General features: G+C 48.1%; 1 protein-coding gene across 1 annotated transcript in view; it reads right to left on the reverse strand.

Moving 5' to 3' along the window:
* The window catches only part of CDC73 (cell division cycle 73), a 163,262-nt gene extending 145,739 nt beyond the window's left edge, over positions 1–17,523 (reverse strand). The window contains exons 1-6 of the mRNA XM_075936731.2: positions 17,182–17,523; positions 8,583–8,688; positions 6,861–6,930; positions 4,975–5,037; positions 4,835–4,887; positions 2,401–2,489 (exon numbers count right to left, since the gene is read on the reverse strand). Of these exons, the coding sequence (XP_075792846.1) occupies positions 2,401–2,489; positions 4,835–4,887; positions 4,975–5,037; positions 6,861–6,930; positions 8,583–8,688; positions 17,182–17,312 (512 nt within the window). The 5' untranslated portion in view covers positions 17,313–17,523. The remainder of the gene's footprint in view (positions 1–2,400; positions 2,490–4,834; positions 4,888–4,974; positions 5,038–6,860; positions 6,931–8,582; positions 8,689–17,181) is intronic.
* Positions 17,524–25,759: the final 8,236 nt, after the last annotated feature.

Here is a 25,759-nt window from a genome sequence, read left to right on the forward strand (position 1 = left end):
AATAAGGGAAATCGAAGAAAGAGTGTTCTTCCTTCAACTTCCTGCTGTGTAGACACCACCAAAAAAAATGAGTTAAGCTATTTCAATTTAAGCTATGCAATTAACATAGCTGAAGTAGCGTAGCTTAATTTGACTTTAGCCTTGCTGCATAGACATACCCAGAGAGAATATTTTCATTTTTACAGAAGTTTTAAGGAAACAGTCCATTTAGTCTTGTGATGACTGGTCTGTTAGAATAAATAAAACTTTAAAATTAAAAAAGAATTTAAGTATAGCGGTCATCCGGCTACTCAAGAGATCGCTGCAACTGGTAAATGTGAAATACTTAAGATTTAGTTTAATAAAGCATAAGCGTCATTGTGTTTGTGATTTAATTCTTACCATTCCTAATATATTGTTGCTGCACTGCTATATAAATGGACAAGAATGCGTCTTGAGTACCACTCTGACACTGTCAATTACTGCATTCTTCTGGATGAAAGGACAGAAAAATGATGTATTTTTTGCTCCGCTCACAGAGTTCTAGGCTTTTCTGAATAGTTGGTCCAAAGTATTTTAGAGGGAAATGAATATTTTATACCTTTTCAGAATGCTCTTCTTACTAAGAGTTCACCACTCCTAGAAATGCTCTACCTAACACTGAGGTGGACAGTTTGCTCTAGAATAGCTTGGGGCATTTTTTATTCTCTCATAGTTTGGATGTCTTATTCTAGCACTTCTAAACACTCTGTCCCTTCCCCCAAGTCTCGAGTTTTTGGACTCCAGCCAATTAGGGTCTGTGACAGGGCATCTGCGATGGAGCATCTGCCTCCCAGTGGCCCTTTAAGGCTAGAACACAACCCTGGGAGAGGACAAGACCACACCTGAAGCCAATATTGCCAATTAGGGTCCAGCTGCATCTGTATAAATAAAGGCAGCAGGAGAGAAGGAGACACTCTGGTTCTAGCTGAGGAGCAGGGGGGACCTGGCTGCCAGGGAAGCTGGAGGCTTCCTGAGACAGAGCTCCCCAGCTCTGGCCTGACCTCACTCCCTGGGTGCAGGGCTTGAGACAAGGCTTGATTATACTAAGGCTGCAGGGAAACAGCCAGGCTAGGAAAAGGCAGCAGCTCCACACCCCCTTACCAATGATGAGTGGCCATTTCAGACAGCAGTTTGCCCGAGGCAGGAGCTAGATGACAACTGGCAGTAGGTCACTGAGGCAAGGTGGGTATTGGGGTTCCCTGGAACAGGAGAACCCCAGACGGCAGAGATACAAAATGAATAAGCCTCTACCCCCACAAGGGAGCTGACACACAACTGGAGTGGGCAGTGCCTGAGGACAGAACCCTGAAGAGGACGCTGCAGACTGGGAGTGACACGGATCCAGAGCCTGACCTGAAACAGAGTGGAGCAATGGGGGAGACACCAGCCAAAGTGAAGTACCCTGATGACAAACTAATTCCCAGTGATACCAGCAGGAAGTGCCATAGCAATGAGTCCAGCCCAGTAACAAGGTCTGACATTCCCCAATGTCAAAATCAAGATGTTCTGAAATATAACAGAACCCTTGGTCCATGCTTTAGCAATCTGCTCTAGCATTGAACCTGAAGGCAGCCTGGGGTAATAATGGAAGAATAGCTCTTAGCAAGGACATTGAAGGCAAATGATGTGCAGTTATACCCACAAAACCTATGGCCTTTACATCAAGCAGCTTCAGGGAAATCCAGATCCAGGCTTTAGTGGATGTTAATCTTTCTCCCTACAGAATTTTGTTGTGGTACAAAGGAAACTGATGAGTTATTTGAATTCTTAAGATTTTAATGACTTCTTGTAGTAATGAAAATGCACTGTCCTACACTTACTCCATTATTCCTTTCTTCTTTGTATGTTTAACTACATCTACATATATTATATTATGGAAGAGCAATCCAGTTTAGACACCTAACAGGAGATCTTCCAAGCTTGCTTCCTGCAAGGTTTTCCTAGTCCTAGAGGCAAAGTGGACACACGCATTCCTCAACAACTGTCAGTGTTTATGTTTTAAATGTAGGAGCTAAAGGACAGCAGCTTCTCTTTATGGTGTTTTTCACTTTATTAGCTTGTCTATCATACTGTGGCAGAAACAGAAGGGAAAAGGAAATCACCAGTCAGGGAGACAAACAGTCCAATCACTTGGGGTGCTGGCTGATAAGACACTGCTGTGAAGTTACCCCTCCAAAACAGGAGTCTGAGCTCCAATCACATGAAGCAATGTTGCAGGCTGACGGCTGACAGTTTTCCATTGACAGTTTCTACAGAAATCCATGGAACTCCTCAGTGAGGCTGCTGGACATACACTTAAGAACAGTTGAAATAAACAGTCTGTTTTGAAATCCTGAAAACTATCAACTACCATCCCAGGAGTGAAATAATATTTTTTACCTGATCTGCTCTGTCTGTACAATTCCCTCTTTATGCCCCTCCAGCCGAGCTGCCAGCCGCTCCTTGTCAAGGCGTACACACTCTTCATCCTAGTAGCAATAGCAATGTTTATTCATAAAGCAACGTCAGTACAATTTTGCTGCCCTCTCAAAGTGAATTAGATTCAAAGTAAAACTTGACAGAAATCACCATGTATAACGTTTGTATGACTAAAACAATTCCTTCCCAATCTGATGCATTTTTGTAGCCATGGTCCAAAAATGGATTGCAAAATGGTGAACTAACAAAACTGACTTTAAAAACTTCACTGAGTTTTTAACGCAAGTAAAAAAAAAACTACAAGTCACCTCTTGGAAGTCAGTCAGTACACAATTTAGAGAATGGCTTTTATGTTAGCTTTCAGAGCATATGTTTAGTGAAAGATGGAATTCCCATCACCTCATTCTCCCTCCCAAAGAAAATGTAAGTGGTACTTAATATTTGCACAGATATTTAAATGATGTATTAGTGCAGATAAAGTCAAATCTAGTTTATATCTTGATGCAGGTCCTCTCCAAATGGCACTCTAGAAGTAATTATGGGGGCGCGCCCCCTGCTTGCTATGCTAGCCAACCACCTTCCATCTGCTACCGCCAGATCGTGGCTTCTCCTCAGACCCATGCTGTAGCAGAAGGGGGGCCGCCACCAGTCCTTTCTGCAGCCAGATGGGGGCTGCATCATGGGGCTTGAACCAGGATCTGGGCCGGAGACAGGATGCTGCAGCCCGGTGGGGGCTGGGTCCCAACTGGGACATTGCTGGCCAAGCTACAATTGGACATAGTATTTTACTTTAACACAAAAAGGTTTCAACAGTGTCTCTATTTATGGCAGAGGTAGGGAACCTTTTTTGGGATGGGGGCCACTGAGCCACAGACAAATCAGCTGGAGACCATACAAGTCCACTCCAGAACCTACTCCAGAACCTGCCCTGCCTCCCGAGGGTCCCTTATCCTGCTTTCCTAATGAGGGAGCCAGGTCCATCCCTGGGGTGGCCTGTGTTGGCTGGCTGCCTGCTTCCAGGGTGGGTGGGACTCACTAACTTTAAGTAGTAAGTATTCCCCCATACATTTAAATGTGTCTGATCCTTCAAAAAGATTATTTTCATGCATCAAGTAGCAAAACCAACAAATTCTTTGAAGTGACCAATAATCAGCACAGGTTAGCCTTAAAATAATTAGCTTTTAAGTATTTTGCTATTCAAAAGACCAATAAGGGTTCATTAGTATGGTCAATAAACCAAGCAGTCCGAAACAACTAGGGCACCAACAAGTATCAGGACAGATAAGGTCCATCTATATTGCAAGAACCACTTTCCTGGGGATCTCCTGATGGAGAAACAATGCTGGATAAAGCAAGAATGAAGCAAGGTCCCAGAATATACTTAAACCAGAGATTAATCTATTAAAACTGGAACTGGCCGGAGGCAACTGTATATACGTTGTGTGTGTGTGTGTGTGCGCGTGCGCTCTGCACAGACCTTGGTCTATCCAATCTTGTTTTAATTATCACAATGTGCCTCTGATGGAAACATAGGAGAAGCATGGTAATGTAGGTCCAATTTGCTTTATTGTGGTAAAATAAGGGTGGTTTTGAGCCTCCAAAAAGATGCCTCCAATATATAGAACATATATACAGTCAATTTCACAGGAAAGTCTTAATAACCAACTGAGTAGGATAACACAAGATGGTAATTGAGAAAAAACATTACATCAGATTTTGTCTTTATTATACATAATGGTAATAATGGTAACCACTTCCTAATTGAACGGATATATGCTTTTAGGATGCACTTGAAGATACACCATTAAATGCCCTGCCAGAATCTTGAAATGGAAGCAATGGGGACTGTAGTTTCACGTGTTAGCAAGAGAGTTCTACAGTATCATAACGGGTAAACCAAGTATGAAAAGGATCCATTGTTAAATACATCTATAATAATGACATCAGGAACAAGGAAGTAAAAATAGCTACACGTTAAGGGGATGAAATATGCCTACGTTATTTCTCTGCAGTAAAATAGAATTTACGTCCCAATCCTGCAGCCCTTACTCAAGCAAGTAGACTAACTTCCAGCCACATAGTATACACCCATGACCTATAAAGTTCTCTTAGAAGTAGGTATTGCAGATTTCCCTTCCTATACTACAGGCCATTTAGGTATAGTAAAATTTTAAGTCTAAGTAATGCATCAAAGTTCAAAGCAGAGGCAGAAGTTCCTATTAAGTACTGGAACACAGTCTCCCTTTAATTTGCATAAACAACTTCTATTCATTTTAATGGGAGTAGTATGTGAATCTACAGGAAGGGAAATTTATCTAAATTACAATATCAGATTAAAAAAATCTAATTAGTCCCACAAATAACTAAGATGGATGATGTTAGTCACTTGCATTACCTCTATTCTCGGTTTCTTTGCTTCTGCTAATATTTCATCTGCTGCTCTTTTAACTAAAGGGAAAAAAGACAATTAACACTGCAGAATTGTGGTGGCTTTCATAAAATTCATACCAACATTGCTTAGCAATTAAATCATACCTTGAGTGGATCGCTGAAGACCAATTTCAAGTGGTGCACTTCTGTCTATACTTGATGATGTAGCTAAGATTCAAACACAAAATTTTCTGTAAGTATTCAAAGATGTGAGCACAGGAAGCCAACAGCACCCCAAAGGTAACAAATATTTTGTAATCTACAAGCAAATATCTCTGAAAGTTCACTTATATTTGTAAAAGAAAATTAAATTAATGGCCTTCATTTGAAATAAAAGTATGCTTACCTATCACAAAAAGTGAGTAACTTCAAATTCCAGTTTACTAAAAAATACTGCAAGAAGAATTGCAGAGATAATACAGTAAAACTCCAATTATCCGGCATCCAGTGGTCCAGCACTCCTGAAAGTCTGGCACCAACTGGAATCTGGAAGTGCTCCGGCCAGCTGGACAATTGAAGCTTCTCCATGCCGCTTCCCCAAGTCTGCTGCTGCAGAGCAGAGCGGGTGGGGTGCTGCCCGGCGCCGAGCAGGGGGGTGATGGGCGGTGCTGTGGGACCAACCGGGCAGCACCCCAGCTGCTCTGCCTGCCACTTCCCCAAGTCCGCTGCTCATCAGTTTCAGCAGCAGCAGACTTGGGGAAGCCGTGGGGCAGAGCAGCTGGGGTGCTGCCAGGTTGGTCCCACAGCGCCACTCAGGTGAGGGGCGGCACTGCGGGACCAACCCAGCAGCACCCCAGCTGCTCTGCCCCGACGCTTCCCCAAGTCGCCATTGCCACTTGCAGTCCCAGCTGGCCTGTCACCAGCGGCTGCGCAGGGCTTCCCCTGCCTCCCTGCAAAACGGCGGAGGTTTCGCCCCACGCCGCGCTGTTCCCCACCGACCCTCCCTACCCCCCCCCTCCCCCGACCCATCACAGCCCCCCTGCCGGAGTACCTCCTGATACTTCGGCATATCCAATAATCTGGCACTCCCTGGGTCCCAAAGGTGCCGGATTAACGGAAGTCTACTGTAGCTGAAAACACAGCATGTTTAGTATTCATCTACAGACATGCTAACATCTTCAAGCACCTCTCTTCTCTAACTACCGGTCATCTATATTTTAATATTGGAAGACCAAACAAATTACTATGTTGCTAAAACAGCAGCTCTCAAACTGTGGGTCATGACCCCTATTAAATGGAATCATCAGGGCTAGCTTAGACTTGCCGGGGCCCTGAGCTGAAATCCAACCCCACTGCCTAGGGCCAAAGTCAAAACCCAAGGGCTCTAAGCAGCGTGGCAGGACTGAGGTTACAGCTCTCTCCACTCAGGGCCAAAGCCCTTGAGCTTCAGCTGTGACCTCCACTACCCACAGCAGCGGGGATCAGGCTTTGGCCCCCTCAGCTGGGTGAGCTGAAACTTCAGTCCCCCCTCCTGACAACAGAAATAAATTCAAATCTGGGGTCATGGCGCAATGACATTTGAGAACCCCTCGATTAGCGTGTAATATATTTTAGCATGTTGTAGCTCTCGTGCTCTCAATTCTGGTATAGTACGTGTGATGTTAATGAACAGGTCTTATTGGTTACTTGACTAATCTAGTGCAACCTGGCCCCACTCCCAAGGAGCCCCCTGCCACTCCACAGGCTGCCTCTGTATCAGAAGCCACTCCCGTGAGAATAGATACTTTAAAACCAGCTACCCGGGCAGACTGGCTGCCTGCCACCCCACACTGCTACCTCTGACACAGAGGCAGCCTGTGAGGTGGCATGGGGCTCCCCAAGACTGGGGCTGGATTGTACCTGTAAACCCATTTGAACAGGCCTCATATATTCCAACATATATTCAGCTCCACATGTCCACTGGGGTTTAAACTCACCCACCCCACTCCTAAAATGAAGCAATTTTATAATGCACTACTACAGCCGTGATAAAAAGGAAGAACTTCACTCACATGTTTCCCCATTTAGGTACGCAAGTAGATCTTTTCTGTCAGGTCTTCTTACCACAGGAATATTTTCAGTCTGAAGAGAATTTAAGATTTGAGGTTAGAAAGATCTGAAGTTGCCATGACCAGCACTGCTTTTAATAACCATGCAATCCTTTAGGGCTTTTCCCCATGGTTTTGTAATCTCTAAATTCTCTTCCTCCCAGACAATGTCAAAGTCCACATTACATCCAGTAATCAGTGTGTTGGGTATTGTAATTACTGCGAATAATGAGTCAATCTTGTTTTACTCATTCAACAAGAAAACTAAGGATAGGTATCAGATTTCAGACACACAAGTGAGGTGTTCAAGCTTCAAATATTTATTAGGTCGAAGATTTTAATCAAATTTCAATATTTGTGACTAGCCAGAGATGCTAACAGCAAACGAAATATTGTATTAAGAATGTAATTGTGTAGCCATTTAAACATTTAACCAATAAGCACAGACTTATCAGTTAGCATAACGGTTACATAGCCGACCATCACCCTGCACTGCTGGCTCTGTATCACCAGCCAGCTCTCTAGGACCGGGGCTGGGAATGGGGCCAGGAGCTGGTATGCACTGGGAGCCAGCTTAAAAGACAGCTCAGAGCACACACCAGCTCATGGGAAGCCATCTGCTGCTCCCCACAAGGTGGCAGCCAGCTCCCCAGGAGCTGGCTCAAAAGCTGGCTTCTGGCACTCACCAGCTCCCAGGGAGCCAGCTGCCACCTCACACTGCAGGTTCTGCAATATAAGCTTTATACAGCAGAGCCCACAGCGTACAACTGTGTAACCACTAAGATTTTCACAGTTACCTAATTAACCACTTTTTAATATCCCTAGTACTAACCTGAATCAATCTTAATGCTTAAGAAGTATTCAATAAAGAAGTGATTTACTCGTACTGTCCATACTGAAGTATTAAAATACTAGTAAGTCCACAAGATATCACAATATAGCAATGATGCTGAAACGTATTCTATGCTACCTTTACTAATCCTGTATTGTTTTCCCCCAACCTACTCTAACTTCAGTCAGCAAGTGATTTTATTAAAAAAAACTTCAGAGAGCATGTGTTAAGAGTTTATAAACTTTACTCATCACTGTTCAATATATAGCGCATCAAGGGAAGAACTAAGAGATGCAATTTTTTTCTGCACAAGACTGGTGTGGGCATTCTGTCAGAAAATGGAGGAGACGTTGTCAATACAAAACTGCAAATGGGTTTAACTTTCCAGAAAGGAGGAGACTATTACTTAAGACTTGTCTGTACCTAATATGAAAGTTTGGCTCTACCAATCAACAACTGCAGGTACGTGAGGAGTGAAAATAACTCATGTCACTGAAAGCTGCTCTTATTAAAATTATGTTTTTATGATAATGTTGTTCATGATTTAAACTATGCCTTAAGTTGTTAACCAAGTAACTCCTGAGGAACAGTTTATTATTTATAGGCAGGGCTCAACAAATTATACAATCTACTCGCCCGTGGCAAGCAGATTGTAACCTGGAAGAGCCGGGTTCGGGCGATCAGCAGGGCTCACTGCGGTTCGGCGAGCCCTGTTTATAGGTATGCTAGTTAATGCCATAGTAACTGTTTTTCCTAATTTCCTGAAAATACAAACATGAACATATATTCACAGTTATAAAGCATGCACCCTCCAGTGTTATCTAGGAACCATGTTCCATCCAGAGTCTACTTACCGCGGCACGCCGAACATAAACAGGATGTGAAAGGTGCACATTATTCAGCAGGAACAAAATAGAGTCCAAAGTGTAGTATTCCCTCGGCTGGCCTTCCTTCCCTGTCCTATAACATAAAGAAACAGATTTTATTTGCAACCATATTTCCTTGCGCATGTACTTCTCATTAATCTCATGTTACATCAAGTCAGTTTCCAAAAAAAAAAAATTAAAAAAAAAAATTGAAAAGCCGTTGATCAAATTTGTCAACATGGGTAAAATAAATATTTCATCAACTGTTACCAACATATTTACAGACTCTTTTATAGGTATAACTTTTCATAAAGGATGTTATACAAATCCCACTATTTTTTTCTCCAAAACATTTTCTTAAATGAACAGAAATTATCCACCACAGGCTAATTAGTACATTAACAGTGCACTTCTTGGGCTGTTAAAGTCCTTTGGCCCCATGTTTTACAACGCATCTTGGTGGTAATGCAATGAAGTATACTATCATCTCAATAAACCATGTGAGGGTGTACAACTGAATACTAGGGATGTTACATATCAGGTAACTGAATAGTTGAGTAACCACATCTTATTGGTCACTCGACTACTCTATAGACCCCGGGGGCAGAGGCAGCAGCCAGTGCAATCCGGCCCCACTCCCGGGAAGCCCCCTGCCACCGCACTGTGTAAGAGGCAGTAGCGTGTCATGGCAGGTAGGAGCTGGTCCATGAGGGGAGCTAGTTTAAAACCAGCTCCCTGCCACCCTGCACTGCTACCTTGGATACAGAGGCAGCAGCGCGAGGCGGCAGCAAACTCTGTCCGCCCAGGGTGTTGGAGGGGGGATCCAAGCTCCCCATGGTGCTGCTGCAGGAGACTGTGGTGTCAGCAGGCTGCCACAAAGCAGCCTTGGTCCACAGCAGCCCGGGCTGCATGCAGACAGAAAGTAGTCTGGCAGCGGCCCCTGTCCACAGAAGCTCAGACTCCCTGCAGACAGGGACTGCTGCTGCAAAGCAGCCCCTGTCCACAGAAAGCATGGACCGGCTGCAGGCAGATGCTGCTTCATGACCGCTTCCCCTGCCTCCCTCCCCTCATGCTGCTGCCTCTCAGAGACAGCAGGGTGGAGAGCAGAGGAGGCAGCAGTGAGTAGCCAGTGCTAGAGGAGAACTGGCTTTTAAGCCGGCTCTCCCCACCACTGGATCCTACCTCCCCTCTCCACATGCTGCCTTTGTATCAGAGTCAACAACAGGGGGAGGGGAAGATAAAAGTAGTCAACAAGAGTAACCAATAAGCTTAGTCTTAAGGATGTTAAAATGCAATTTATCTGACTAACTGTAAAGTCAATGCAGTTGTATCAACTATACAGTTAGTCGATAAGCACCTCTGCAGAGCCACAGCGGGGGTAGCGCCAGGAGCTGACTCAAGCCGGGACTGAACAGTCCTGGCTGGTGCCAGCTCTGGAGCCATCCATGCTGCGGCTCTGCATTTTAAATGAAGTAAGAGCTGCTGGGGACTTGCTGCTCGGTCCCAATTCCCACTGAGTCCAGCAGCCCCTGTTTGCAGTGGACAGCCCTGTCTGCTGCAAACAGAGACTGGGGCCGAAGCTCTGGCCACTGCAAACAAAGACTGTCCGGCACCAGCCCCTCACAGTGGACAGGGCTGGCTGCCGCGAACAGGCAGCAATAGCCCCTGTCTGCAGGTGGGGGCAGCTCCCCGCTAGGAACCATGCAGACAGGGGTTGCTTCACAGCAGCATCCCCTATCATTCCCCCCCACCTCTCCCCTCCCCACCTGACTCTTAAGAGGTAGCCAGCATCCCACAGATGGTGCTAGGGGGGCCCAGAGACAGTGTTGGGGGGAGCTGGCTTTTAAGCCAGCTCTCCCCCCCCACCCGAGCACCAGTTCCTGTCCCCCTCTTGCTGCCTCTCAGAGGCTGCAGGGGGGAGGGTACACACTAGGGATGTTAAATATTGGTTAATTGAATAATCGAGCAACTTTGTGAATTCTTATCGGTTAGTTGACTATTCTATAGTCCTCAAGGGCGGGGCCAACAGCAGTGCAGGGTGTCAGGCAGGAGCTTGTCCATGAGGGGAACCAGTTTTAAAAACTGGCTCCCCCCGTTGTTCTGGCTGCCCAGTGCTGCTGCCTCTGATAAAGAGGCAGCAGTGTGGGGTGGCAGCAGCCCCTGTCAAGGGTGGGGGCTAAGCTCCTGCACCTAGCATGAGCTGGAACTGAGCCAGACTGTCTGCCTGGCTCCTAATACACTTTAAATGCAGAGCCGCAGCAGGAGTAGGTTCTGGATCTGCTGTGAGCCAGAACTGAGCTGGGCTGCTGGCCAGCCTGCTAAAAAACGTACTGGCAAGGAGGCAGGGGAAGGGAAATGTGTGTAGTCTATAGCATTAATCTATAAGCTTTCCTGATCCATCAATCAACTATACTATTACATCCCTAATGCAGACAGCACAGGCCAAGTGGAGACTGCTTGAGTCCCTGCTTGCCCCATGCTCTCTGCAGCACTTCTGCTTTTGAAATGTATGAGACCTGTGGGGCTCTTGTACATTTCAAAAACAGAAGCATCTGCAGTGGGAACCAGCGCAGGGAACTGTTTCCCGCTGTGCCTCTGCCTCTCCTGCCCTCCGCAGCAAAAGGCAGCAAGGGCTGGGGGGCGGGAAGCAACTAGTTGCTTTTACTAGTCACTTACATCCCTATGACACACACCTACAGGCTGAATCTGGGAATCTCTGCTCTAGCAACTTACATGGTCCAGAAAGACCATGGATATTGCTGGACCAAAGGGCATCAGACAGCCTCAAGGGGCAGGGCTGGGCTGGTTGTGGGGAACAAGGGGCCTGTGTTGCTGGGAGCAGCAGGGCCAGCATCCAGGAGCATAGCCCCAGCCAGGGTCAGGACACTGAGGAGCATAGTCTTGGCTCTGGGCAGGAAGTGCAGTCCCTGCAGGGCTGGGGGCAGCAGGCCTGTGGAGGGGAGCAGGGCCAAGAAGAGCCTTGACTTCCCCGGCCTAAAAAACTCTGTCGTTCAAAGCCACTCAGGTGCTGAGGGTGGCAGATCAGGGAGGTCCCACCTGCACTAAATACTGGACTGAAAGCACACACAGTTTACAGAGTCAAGCATTAACAACTACGAACAGGAACTAGATTCCTTCCAGTGACTTACATAACCTAGTCTGAATCTTATTACTAATGTTCTAAGCCAAATAGATCCAACTCCCCAACAAAACGGAGGTATATTATATGAATATTATGTAGTCTAAATGAAGACTTGAAAGATTTACTACCAAGACCGATATAAAAGAAAAAAAGACCACCCACCAAGAATGTCTAAAATTAGCATCCAACCCTCAACACTGCTAATAAAAATAGGTAGTGACACAAGGATAATCCTGGGCTCCTGCTCAAAGCACCTTCTTCTTATCTAATACCCCTAGTCGTTCTTTTGGTTCCCAAAAGATATTATTTCCAATCAACCAAAGAGACTTGGCTCTCCATTTCATACACCCGGAGCATTTTGTCCACAGCTCTTCTTCTCTCAGTCCCACAACTGCAGCAAAGAGTAGAACTCGTTTAAAAATTGTATTGAAGATCATGTTAAAAAATGTACATAGTACACAGGTTGAGAACGTTTCTGTACATCTGGGTGTCATGCTTGATTAGCTACAAATAAAATTTTGCTTAAGAGTCATACAATACATATAGTATATAATCATAATAACCAAGATACAGGTGTGCAAGTTTAACACTACTGTTTGGATATTAACAATTATTCAAATCAGTCCTGGGTCTGATGCTACTCACATAATATCAGAAATGACTTGGATACTGGAGTAAAGGGTATGATTACAAAACCTGTGGATGACACCAGCCTCAGAGTTTTAAGACACTTTAGACAACAAGATTAGAATTCAAAGCTACCTTGGCAAATTGAAGAACTGATCTGAATTTAACGAGATTAAATTTAATACAAAATAAGTGTGAAGTAAGGATGTTAAATATCAGTTAATTCAATAGTCGAGTAACCTCATGAATTCTTATCGGTTAGTCAACTACTCCATATCCCCGGGGACGGGGCTAGCAGCCAGTGCACTTCAGCCCCACTCCTGAAGAGTCCCCCTGATACTTTGCATGGAGTTCCAGGTGAGAGGTGGTCTGCAAGGAGAGCCAGTTTAAAAACCAGCTCCCCCGTGACCCTGTGCTGCCGCCTCTAAGACAGAGGCAGCAGCACAGGATGGCAGCAGCCCCTGTCCAGGGACAGGGGAGGGAAATGCGTGTAGTCTACAGCATTAACCTATAAGCTTTTGCTTATACGCTAATCAATTAATCGACTACACTATTACATCCCTAGTGTGAAGTACTAGGAGGAAAAAATGAAATACACAATTACAAAATGGGAAATGACTGGTTAGGAAGTTGTACTTCTGAAAATGGTTCAAGTGGACCACAAGTAGAAAGAGAATCAACAATGTGATACAGCTGTTGAAAAGGCTAATAACATGATGGGGTATAGTAACACAAATACTGTGGCCAGGTCTATACTAGACTCGGAAGGTCCATTTAAGGCATGCAATAGTTGGAGTAAACATTCCTTAAGTCGAGCTTGGTGCCGTCTCCACAGTGGGAGTTCAATGGAAGCAAACATTCCTATTGGCTTCCCTTGCTCCTTGTGAGGAGGAGGAGTGTCGAAGCCCGCAGGAAGCACTCTAAGCATTCGATTTAGCGGGTCCTTACTCGATCCACTAAATCAAATGCCAGAAGATTGCTCTGGCGCCGCAAGTGGAGACGAGAGATGCGAACATGTAACCATGTACATAGTTAAACGATGAGCTTGGGCTCTCCGATTAGCGTTCACAGTTACAAACAGGTTCCCAGTACGCACTGGGAGCCAACTTAAAAGCCAGCTGTCCGCATACAACCGCTGCTGCGTAGCAGTCTACTCCCTTCCTGCCCTGCTGTCTCTGTATCAGAGGCAGCAGCATGGGGCAGCAGAAAGGAGTTAGGGATGTTAAAATGTGTTTAAGTAATCATGTAACCGCTGAAAAATCTCAGCGGTTATACAGTTACATGAAGGCAGCAGGCAGCTCCCTGGCATTCACACAGGGAGCCAGCTTAAAAGCATACCGGGAGCCTGCATGTAACTGAACATTAACCAATATGCTCAGGCTCATCAGTTAACCATGTACACAGTTATGTTTTCATATCCCTAACATAGGCAGCAGCATGGGAACCAGGGAGAGGCAATGGGGTGGAGGGTGCAGGACAGGAGGGAGCCGGTATGCACAGGAAAGCAACTGCCAGACAGAATGTAACTGCTGAAATTTAACATCCCTAATGGAGACGTAGCCTGTATATAAGAGGGGTAACTGTCCTTCTCTCTTTGGCTCTGGAAAGGCCTCAGCTGGAGTACTACATCCAGTTTTGTGTGCCACACAAAGACTGGACCGGGGAACATTTTCCTATGCTGGGGAATATTTTCCACTGACCCCCAGAAAAAAAAAATCAGTTGTAAGCCACGCACATCTCTGTGGAGGAGGATGAAGAGGCTTGGGCCAAAAACAAGGAATTTTTTAGTCCAAGCTGTGGCACAGGACTAAGGTGAGGTCTCTGACTGAATGCAGGCTCTGGAGTGGGGTTGTTGATGAGAGGTTTGGGCTGCAGGAATGTTGGGGTGCATGGTCTGGGTAGGAGTTATGATGCTAGAGCAGGGAGTAGGGGTGCAGACTCTAGGAAACAGTTTGGGTGCAGAAGGAGGCTCAAGAGGGCTGGCGCAGCGGGCTGAGATGGAGTTAGGGCAGAGAGGGTTCTAACCTGGGTTGGGTCAGTGTTCCCTCTAAACTATGCTGCTGCACAGCTGCCTAATAAGCCTCACTCAAGGCCAGATTAAGAAAGAGGCTTTAGGAGACTGTAGCCCAGGAACCCGCAACTTCCTAACCTGAGCCCACAGTTGCACTCCAAAAGCCCATGGACCCAGCCTGGATCCCTCTCCTGTACCCCAAATGCCTAATCTCCAGCCCCACCCCAGAGCCCACACCCCAAGCTAAATCCCACATCCTACCCAATCCTGAGCCCCTCCGACACTCCAAATCCCACAGACTGTCCATAGGCAGAATGAATTTTGTTTAGTGCACCAATATGGAGGTAATTTGTCATACATCATCTCCATATTGGTGCATGTAACAAATCATTCAACAAATGGACATCATAAATTAGAAGGAACACTAGTCCGGAGTTCAGGTTGGACAAACTAAAGAGAGTTTAAAGAAAATGACACAAGTTTTCAAAAATGTGACTTGTGAGGAAAAGTTTAAAAACTGGCTGAAGCCGTGCTTGATAAGTCTCCAAATATATTAAGATCTGTTATAGAGAGAACTGTGATCAATTGTTTTCCAGGTCACTGAAAGTAATAAAAGTAGTAATGGACCTAACCTTTAGCAAAAGAAATGTAGGTTAGATAGGCAGATAAACCTTCTAACTATATGAAAAATTAAAAACTGAGTCAGGCTTCTAAAGGAGGTTGCAGAACCCACATTATTCAGGGCTTCTATAAACAGGTTGGACAAACACCTATTAGGGATAGTCTAGACTTACTTGGTCCTGCCTCAGAACCTGGAACAAGACTAGATGACCTCTCAAGGACCCTTCCAGCCCTACATTTCTATGCTGTTAGTGTTATATACTGTCAGTAGTGTTACTGTCACAGACTGTCATAGCCTTGTTAAATTTTACTGGCTGCTTTCCAGGAAAACGCTGAGCAGGAGACACCCCCAAACTGTCTCCTTGTTTGCTCAAGACACCACTACAAATTTAATATTTGAAAAGATGTCTAAAGCAACCACTCTTTCCCTTAACTAGGAATTATCTATTTTAGGAGAATTTATGAGGGAGGGAGGGAGGGGGGGGAGGAGAGAGAGAGAGAGAAAGTGCAACTCAAGCCGATTTTTTAACACATTAAAAGAAGGATAATAATTTTCAATCGGTTACACGTTTAAATGCTCTGCAGGCTGCCAGACCTGCGGATTCCTGACCATGGCCAGGAGATTAACTGATAAGATAATGCTTACCCATTAATCTGTTAAACTCTTATATCCCTAGCTTAAAGCAAGGGCCCACAAAGTGAGGTGTGCACTGACTACATATAACATTGACTGTGAAAGTCGTGCACTCCTTCTGCATCCAATCAAAGCAGTGCTATGATTCTGTCACCCCCCTCCCTCCCTGAATTCTAGGTATGTAAAAGTAGTTTTTCTAACTGCACTAACCTGGGAGACTGTTTTCGTTTCAACAGTCTGAAGGAAGACCGCTCATGTGGCCCACTCACTAGCCTGTGTTGCCCACCATTGCACTATGATGGTTACTTTTGAATTCTGAAAGTTTGGGCCACCACTATTAGAGAATTCTTGACCTCTAATCATGTAGTTGACAAATTTAATGTTCTTTCCCTAATTCAGAAGATCTTTACTTCCCCTTTCCCTTCGTATGGAGCTCCCTTTGATCTCCAGCTCGGCAAACTAATTTGGTTAAAAAGCTGGCAAATTAAATGCTATGTTTAACTGATTAACCCTAAAGCAGGCCCCTCCATCTGCAGCATGCAAGTGGCCCACCCAGATTAGAGCAGCCCCTCTCCTGCAGCCGTGTAGTATTGTCAGGCTACAAAATGTTCTAACATTTTGATAGCTCACTCTTAAAAACAGACACACACTATCTGGGGAGTTATTTGAATTGTGAACACACTTGTTTACAATAGGTTATCTCCTAGAAAAGTTGACAGACTATTTTAGTCTTACAGCAAGGAGAACGCTCCACTAAGGATAGATCTATATGGCCTAATAGATTGCAGTGATGCCCCCAAAACTGAGCAAAGATCCAGGGGTGATCATTTTCTCTCTGGATCCAACTGCACATACCACACAAGGAGAAGAGGAGAGTCTGGAAACAAAGTCTCATGAAAAGGTAACTAACAAAATGAGCAAAGAATACAGAAACCTTAGGGTTATTTCCTCCTACTGAAAGGAAGTAACAAGCATCTTAGAAGCTGTTTTATTACCAATCTTCTAGTTAAGTCAGAAAAAGACAACGCTCGGGCCAGCCACCAGCCCTCATCTATAACGTGCCCTCATTAGTGCAGATGTCTAAAACCCGAACACCCGAAATGGACATAACTCTCTGGCTAACTCCCCTGGCAGTTTTCCTCCCGGAGGCTAGATCGGCTCTCTCCGGCTGGCTGAGTCTCCGAGCTGGAAAAGCCAAGTGACTTGAAATGAGGGGGACAGACCAGCGAGAGGCGCGACCCTCCGCGAAGAGGTACAGCCACACGCCCACCCCAGCCGGGACACCCTCCTCCCTGCACCAGAAAACAAGGGGCCGCGTCCAGCTGCGGGCCCCCGGGAGCTGCAGGAGAAACTACAAACAAACAAACCAGCCGCGGCCGGCGCGGGGAGGCCGGCGGGCTCCGGCACATAGCAGAGCCCGCCGCGCAGACGGGACCCCCGAAGGGCCGCCTCCCCCGCCCCCACTCACGCCTCCCCGCTCAGCGGTAGCAACTTCGGGCAGCTTCCACCCCCTGCCCGCAGGCGGGGCCCCTGCCGCGGCCGCGCGACTCACCCCCAGATGACATAGTTGGTCTTGACATTCTTGGGCCAGGAGAACTCGCCGAAGATCACCTCGTCCCCCTTCACCACGATCTCCTTCTTCTGCGTGTTGTACTGCCGCAGCACGCTCAGCACGTCCGCCATCTTCGCGCCGGCCGCCGCCGCTCCGCCCGGCTCGGCCCCTCAGCCAGCCGCGCGAGGACCCCGCCGCCACCGCCAGGGCCCCTCCGGGCTGCCCTTGCCGAACGCCTGCGCGCAGCCGCCCCGAAGGCCTGTATGCCCCGCCCCTGCCGCGCGCAGCCTGTGGCGAGGGTGACCCTCGGCGTCTGGTCGGGCCTAGTCTGCTCCGCCCCCGCTTCTTTAAGCCCCGTCCCGCGTGGCCTGAGCCGCGGCAGATCTGGCACTTGCCGCGAGTCCTCTGGGCAGCGGCTCTGATCATTGGGCGAGTGAGTGGAGCGACAGCCCAGTGTGCCCGGGGCGGGGCGGTGGGAGCAGGAGGAGCCGGGCGGGCTCAGGAGGTTCTGTGAGCGCAGGCGTGGGGCTCAGGCAATGCGGGGCGCGGTCCCGGGTGGAGCAGGGCTCAGGTGAGCAGCCACGCCAAGTGGCTTGGGACAGCCCAGGTGCGTGGTGATGCCAGGTGGCTCAGGCAATATGGCTCGGGCTATGCACTCCCTGCCTCTGCCCGTCCTCTAAGCCCCGCCACAGGTGTTGCCCTCCCTCTGCTCCCCCCCATATGGCATCTCCATCTCTAGGGGTTTTTAAGTCTTGGCTTGACAAAGCCCTGGCTGGGATGATTTGGTTGGGGTTGGTCCTGCTTTGGGTAGGGGGCTGGACTCAGTGACCTCCTGAGGTCTCTTCCAGACCTAGGATTCAAAAATCATGACTCAGCCTCACCAAAAATCCATGAGATTGGCTTTAACATTTCTAGGTGATGTAAAAATAATAGCTATTTATTTGCCTTCCGCATTCTGAGTCTTTCAGGTGCATTGTGATCACCTTTGCAGCTTTCTTCACAGCCACAAGGGCTAGAAACTTATTTTTTCTTTAAGATTAAAGGCTGAAATCTCATATCCACTTGACTGAAGGAACTGGGGTGTTAAGGAGACAAATAATTAGCATGAGACTCATGATAGAAGGGAACATTTCACAGCCCCATGGGCCTGCACAGCATAGGGTTACCACTTTCAAATATTAACAAAAAGTGTTCCATAATCACCATCACAAAGCAAAGCTGTCATAATCCTAACTACAAGGTAACTCTGCACCCCATCCCCCTTCAACAGCCATGTATAATATGTAGAGAGATAATACATATAAATAAGACTGTTTTCAATTATATCAAACAGGCATTGGTTTTATCATCACATTTTGCCAACTAGCCTTTGTAGTTTCAATTAGCAAGTTGTCACTGAATGTGCAGTTTCTGATGCAAGCTTTTTGGGGAGGATTCAGTAGGGTCACATGACCCATTATAGGGCTCTTCCATTATTATGCCTTGCACATCTCCTCATTCTCACTTTCTCATGTTACTATAACCCTCTCACATACATATGTGCGGCACACTTGGATGTTGGTGAGCAGAAAGCTGCTGTACTCAGGGCCATTCGTACACATATGCTAAATACGCAACTTCATAGGGCACCAGAAAATGGGTGGCATCATTGGGTTTAATATCCATTCTACCCACCTCTTCCTATTCTTGATCTGTGGCTCTGAGTCTCCTTCCAGAGAAGATATACTTAACTTAAAAGTGAAAAGGCTTGCCAGACTTATTAGCAGAATATTGAACCTTTGAAAGAGCCATTCAAGTGGTAATGAAACCATTTAGTAGGCATATATTGTCAGTTTCTGAATGTACTGTGTTAGATTTGGCCATGTCTACGTTACAAGATAAGGTTGAATTTATTAAGGTTGATTTCTTACCACCTGATTTTGTAAAGTCGAAGATCCATGTACCCACTGTGTGCAAGAATTCAATATATTTAAAAGTAGCATGTCCCCATTAGGAAGACTGTCATTGACTTTGAGAGTGATACACTTTGGGTAGCTATCCCACAGTGCCTGTGCCATTTCACAGTCTGAGTTATGCTCCCAGTGCACTCTGGATCAAAACTGTGTAGCAGGTGGTTCTGGGTTCATGTTAGCAGCCTCTCATAATGCACTCATCTGCTCACTCCCCTCCCTTGCTTGAGATCAATAGGAAGCAGGAAGTGGGGGGGCAGAGGCTGGAGCCATGCTGGCAGCAGCTAATAGCTTCCTCTCCTTCCTCCAGGTTGCTACGTTAGATATCAGTCTCTCTCTGAATCACACAGAGCGACAGGGAGCACATGCTGACTAAATGTGGCCAGAAACCTGGGCCTTATGCTGTCATACTTTATACTGCAATGATGCCAAACCATTTTCTGGTGGCTTGGCATGGGAACATATCCTACTGTCAGGAGCAGCCCTAGACAGCAACTGGTGCCCTACGTGAAGTGTGCGATTGGCTCACAATCAGCGCGCGATCGGCGCCCCCGCCTCCAAAGCCCTCAACAGCCGTTTATCTTGATGCCCTAGGCGACTGCCTAGTTCGCCTGTATTGACGGGCCACCACTGCCTACTGTGGAGGACAGGATAAGGCAGTCCTCGGAAACCTTGTGAGAAGGATCAAATATTTCCCGTGGAGAAAAACAGGGAGGAGTCCTGTTCCATTTCCAGACAATTTAAACAGACTCTTCTAGGCTCCCTACGCTATGCCACACATCACACCCATTACCTTAACTCTCTTGTAGCAAGAAAAAAATGTGAAGATACCAGAAATGCCCAAATGTGAGATGTCCTGGAAGGAGGGGATTGTGTTTGAGGTTATAAAAAATTTTTCTCTCATATCACCGACAGGCTAGCTAATCTCCTCCTCCTCCTCCTCCAGCACCAAACTGTCCTCCACACTGCTGCCCCGAGTGTCTTGGAAGGATTCTATGGTCTGTGTGACAGATTATGTCTGGGCGCGAGCTCCCACCCCTGCATTAGGGTGGGGCCCAGCGAGTCCACCGTCTTGAAACCTGGGGTCTGGCAGTTAGACAGGCACGAGCTCTCCAACTCACCTCCTTTTGGGGTTGAGCGGGGCCCAGTGAGCCCTGCGGTCAAGGAATCACATGGTCCTTCAACCCCCTACCGGGGCCAGCTGTCTATAATTACATCTCACTGGGGCGGCTGCCCTCATGACCTGAAGTTTGATTATGCATTTGCTATGCGAGGTAATAAGGTGGGGTTAGGGGAACCCGGGCCCGCCCCCTCCACCAGGTCCCAGCCCTGGGCCCTATGGGGTTTGGGTACTAACTTTACTCAGCTGACGGGGTCCCACCCTGTAACACATCAGCACACTGGCGCCAAACGAGCCCTGGCCCGGGCTGCTTCCTAGCCTCCCCCGGCCCCAGGGGCCCTGCCCCTTGTACGCTGGGACTTACCATTCCAATGCGAGCCCTGGTTTTCCGGGGTCCCAGCCTCCTGACTCCAACAGGGGGGAAGGAATTGCTTCCCTGCGGTCCTCCCCCAGGTTCTGCCTCCTGGGCGGCTTTTGAACCTCCCGCCGGAGGTCACGTCACTCTGTGCAGTTTGTCAGGCCGAAGGGGGTGGGGTTATGTCCCCGGTCTGGGGTGCCACGGACTGCCCCCCACCACTGACTGCCACTGTCTCCTGAGGTGCGGGAGTCCCGCCCCCCATGGGGTTCGGCGCAGGCTGCTTGGCCGCGCCCTGCCGCCGGGGCCGGAATCAGCACCCGGCTGGTTTCAGTGTGGGCCTTCACTGGCCCGTAACACACCTCCCGCCTTGGAGGCTCTTGGCACTCCCCCTCGTCGCTGTCCCATATTCTTGAAAAAAGTGTGCATTCTGGTGCCTATTCCCGGGGCGGTAGCTTACCTCTAAGTCACATGGCTGCAAGGCTAAATACCATCCCATAATATGCATGTGTGTGTCTTTCATAGAGTTGAGCCAGACTAACGGGGCTTGGTCTGCTATTAATTGGAATTTACTTCCCCATAAATAGTACCATAGGAACTCCACTGCCCATTTTACAGCTAATGCTTCTTTCTCCACCGTAGCGTAATTTTGCTCCCGGGGCAGGAGTTTCCGGCTCACATATAGAAGTGGGTGTTCAGCCCCTTGGTGTTCCTGCGCCAGCACCACTCCTAGTCCTACTTGGGAAGCGTCTGTGTAAAGAAGAAAAGGTTTTTCAAACTCCGGCTGTATTAATACCGGCGCACTAGACAAGTGTTTTTTTAATGTCTCAAAGGCCTGTTCTACTTGCGGGGTCCATTGCACCCGTGTGGGTTTTGTGTTTTGTGGTTTTTGTGAGCTTTGTCAGTGGTGCCGCTGTTGTGGCAAAGGCGGGGATGAAGCTCTTATAATAGTGGCCAGTCCTAGGAACTCTCACCTGCTTCTTTGACTTCAGGGCTGTGTATATTTTCTAGGGCCTGCATTTTACTCACCAGGGGTTTCAACTCTCTCCTCCCCCCATGCCCCACGGTGTACCCCAAGTACGATACCTCTGTTTTGGCTAGGTGGCACTTCTTTGGGTTCGCCGTCAGGCCCACTTTTCCCAGAGCTGCCAGTATGGTTTCAACATGGCGTAGGTGGTCTGCCCAGCTGCTGCTGTAGATGATGATGCTGTAGATGGCGGCAAAGGCTCAGTACGGGGCCAGCAGCTGGTCCATCACTCGCTGGGAGGTGGCCACTGCCCCATGGAAACTGAAGGACATCATCCTGAACTGGAATAGCCCGAACAGGGTGGAAAACGCTGTTTTATCTCTGACTTCTGGCTCCAGGGGGATTTGCCAGAACCCCTTTGTTAGGTCGAGGGTGGATAAATACTTGGCGTGTCCTAACTGATCCAGGAACTCATCAACGTGAGGCATCGGATAGGCATCGAAACGAGATATAGCATTAACTCACTGAAAGTCGATGTAACGCTGAGTGGTTCCATCAGGGCACCAGGACAATGGGGCTACACCACTCGCTTTGCGATTCCTCGATCACGCCCCTTTGTCGCATCAGCTGTACTTCGTCTCATACCGTCTTCCACATTTTACGTGGCAGGGGTCGAAGTGGCTCTTGTACCATCTGGCCCACTTCGGTGATTATCCAGTGGCACCCCAAAGATGTGCGGCCCGGTCTTGTTGTGAGCACCGCTCCGTATCGGCGAAGGAGGCTCTTAAGTTGTTGCAATTGGATGGCCGTCAGCTTGTCACTCAGATTGACCTCTGCCTCCTCTTGGCAGTCGCCTCCCCATGGTCCCAGCTCGTCTTCGGCGGGTACTGGCATTATCAACAGGTTCTCTGAGGTGACCCACTTCTTTAGGAGGTTCACATTGAAGATCTGTTTATCTTTCCTTCATCCTGATAGGCGGATTTTGTAATCCATGGCCCCCACCCACCAGATCACTTCATAGGGCCCTTGCCGTTTGGCCATTTACTTGGAGCCGGGTGTGGGAAGGAGGAGCAGTACCCAGTCTCCCAGATGAAATTCCCACATCTGCGCTGCTGTCGTAGTATCACGCTTGTCTTTCTTGGCCCCTTGTCAAATTCAAATGGGCATACTCCCCCAGCCATTTTAGTTTCTCTTTCAACCACAGTATATACTGGGCCATCCCTTGATTTGCCATGGGCTGTTCCTCCCAGTCCTCCTTTAGGAGGTCCAGGATTCCTCTCGGCCGCCGACCATATAGTAATTCAAACGGCGAGAATCCCGTCGTTGATTGCGGTACCTCGCGAATAGCGAACAATAGGGCGGGGAGCAGGCTGTCCCATCCCTTGAGGTCGTCTCGCACAAACCTTCGAAGCATCTCTTTCAAGGTCTTGTTGAACCGTTCCACCAACCCATCGGTTTGCGGGTGGTAAAGGGAGGTTCGAATCTGCTTGATCTTTAGCATTCGACACAATTCTTTCATTACTCACGAGGTGACGTTTGTCCCCTGGTCCGTCAGGATTTCTTTCGGCAGCCCCACCCTCAAGATGATCTTCACCAGTTCCCTGGCTATGGTGGGCGCCTTGGTATTCCGGAGGGCCACTGCCTCAGGATACCGGATATACTGGTGGCCCATGCGAGATGTTTCCGGGGGACCAACCAAATCTAGGGCTATGCATTCAAATGGAGTTTCTATGACTGGGAGGGGAATAAAGGGTGCTCATGCCATGCCTGCTGGTGCCGCCCTCTGACACTCTGGGCAGGAGGCGCAAAAATTGTGTACCGCTTTATAGATCCCCGGCCAAAAAAATCTTTGGGTTATCCTAGCCAACGTTTTCTCCCTGCCCAAATGTCCCGCCCAGGGGTTGGCGTGGGCGAGGTGTAACACCGCCCACCAGAGCCAAGAAGGGACTACTAATTGTTGTTTCTCACCCACCCTCTCCAATTCCTGGACTACCCGGTACAAGCGGTCATTTTGTACCTTGAAATATGGTCCCTGGCACGGGCGTTAGGGTTCCTCTCCAGTTTTGTCGTTGGTCGAGGCTTGGTCCCAGGCATTCCGGAGCATCGGGTCTTCCCTCTGCTCTCTAATGAAGTCGGCACTCCATCCTATCTCCGCCTCCTCACGCTCATTTCCCCATGCAGTACCGGTGTTGCAGTCCCTGGGGCTGCCTCCCCCTGGTGCCAGGAACCCCTCTAGCGCTGGTGAGCCTAGAACTTCATTCTCGTGGGGGGCGTTCCTCACCCCTGTTTGCAACAACTGGGTGAATCTTGGCCAATCTGTCCGTAGCAACACCGGATACGGCAGGGCAGGGACCTTCCTCACCCTCCACATTTTCTCGCTCCGGTTGTCCAAAAGCCATACTCGCACCAAGGGGTAGGTTCTGACCTCCCTGTGAATGCGGCATATCAACACGGGGTCCCCTTCCTTGCGTCCGATAGGGAGGAGGTCTTCCCGGTCTTCCCAAAGTGACAGCGGACCCTGAATCCACTAAGGCCTGTAGCGCTTCCCCCCCATCTTCACTGTGGTCCTCACTGGGGAGCCTGTCCCCGTCATCCCCCAGGACTCCCGAGGTATAGCCGCCCGGCCGAGGGTGCAGTCCATCAGGGGGCAATCCCTTCTGAAATGATCTTCCTGGCCACACTGAAAGCAGGTACCCCAGGTTGGTGCTTTCCTCTCCTCGGCCCCTCCTGTCCAGATTACTTCCACCTCTGTCCCCTCCACCAGCCTTTCGAGCCATACTGGGGCTAATTTATGGCAGCTTCCCTGGCCTCTGCGGGAGCCCCCGAACCTTCCCCTTCCTCCTGTCCCTCTACCGGGACATAGTCCCCCTACCTTCGATCCTGGTCGGGTCACTCTGGGGCTTCTGGCTTCCCCATCCCAGTGCTTCACCACCCTCCTAGTGAAATAATTTTTCCTAATTTTTCCTAATATCCAACCTAGACTTCTCCCACTGTAACTTGAGACCATTGCTCCTTGTTCTGCCATCTGTCACGACTGTGAACAGTGTGTCTCAGTCCTCTTTGGAACCTCCCTTCGGGAAGTTGAAGGCTGCTGTCATATCTCCTCTCACTCTTTTCTTCTGTAGACTAAACAAACCCAAATCCCTCAGTCTTTTCTCATAGGTCATGTGCTCCAGCCTCCTAATCATTTTGGTCACCCTCTGCTGGACCTTCTCTAATGGGTCCACATCCTTTCTATAGTGGGGAGCCCAGAACTGGACACAATACTCCAGATGTGGTCTCACTAGAGAAAAATAAAGGGGAACAATCACTTCTCTGGATAGACTGGCAATGTTCCTCCCAATGCACTCTAATATGCCATTTGCAATCTTGACTACAAGGGCACAGTGATGACTCATATCCAGCTTCTCATCCACTATAATCCCCAGGTCCTTTTCTGCAGAAATGATACAGCAGGGGACCGGATGGCTAAGTAACAATTGTGACAAAGTCCCTTGGTAGCTCCCTGAAGGTTCTGCGCTTCTTGGCAGTTACTTGAGTGCTTCAAAGACTCATGGAGCCCCCTTTGGTGCCCTGGGATTTCCCTAGAGGCAAGGGTTCCCACTTACCGAGTCATTCTCATCAGAGACCAGTCTTTGGAGTTCAGCATTCCTTGCTTTGCTCTATGCACCTTCCAAAAACTCCCCCTCCCCCAGGAGGAATCCTTTTATAGGAACACTGGAGGCCTTAATTAGCAGCAGGTACTTAATTAACCGCAGCTGCAAGCTGCCTCCTAATTAGGCCTCTATTTTCTACCCTGGCTGCTGGGCTGTGTTCAGGTGAGGCTAATTTGGAAACAAGAAAGCATTAACCGGCCTCCCAATATGGCTGCTTTCTATAAGAGTTTTGCAGTTTGCAGGCTGTGGTCTGTCTCACAATGCTTGGGATTCTTCCATTCCAAGTGCAGTACTCTACACTTGTCCTTACTGAACCTCATCAGATTTCTTTTGGCCCAATCCTCTAATCTGTCCAGGTCACTCTGGACCCTATCCCTGCCCTCCAGTGTATCTTCCTCTTCCCCTAGCTTAGTGTCATCTGCAAACTTGCTGAGGGTGCAATCCATCCCCTCATCCAGGACATTAATAAAGATGTTGAACAAAACCCGTTCTACAACAGATCCTTGGAGTACTCCACTAGACCTGACCGAG

This window comes from Pelodiscus sinensis, chromosome 9, assembly GCF_052426305.1.
Source record: "Pelodiscus sinensis isolate ZL-2025 chromosome 9, ASM5242630v1, whole genome shotgun sequence".
In the NCBI taxonomy this organism is placed as follows: Eukaryota; Metazoa; Chordata; order Testudines; family Trionychidae; genus Pelodiscus; species Pelodiscus sinensis.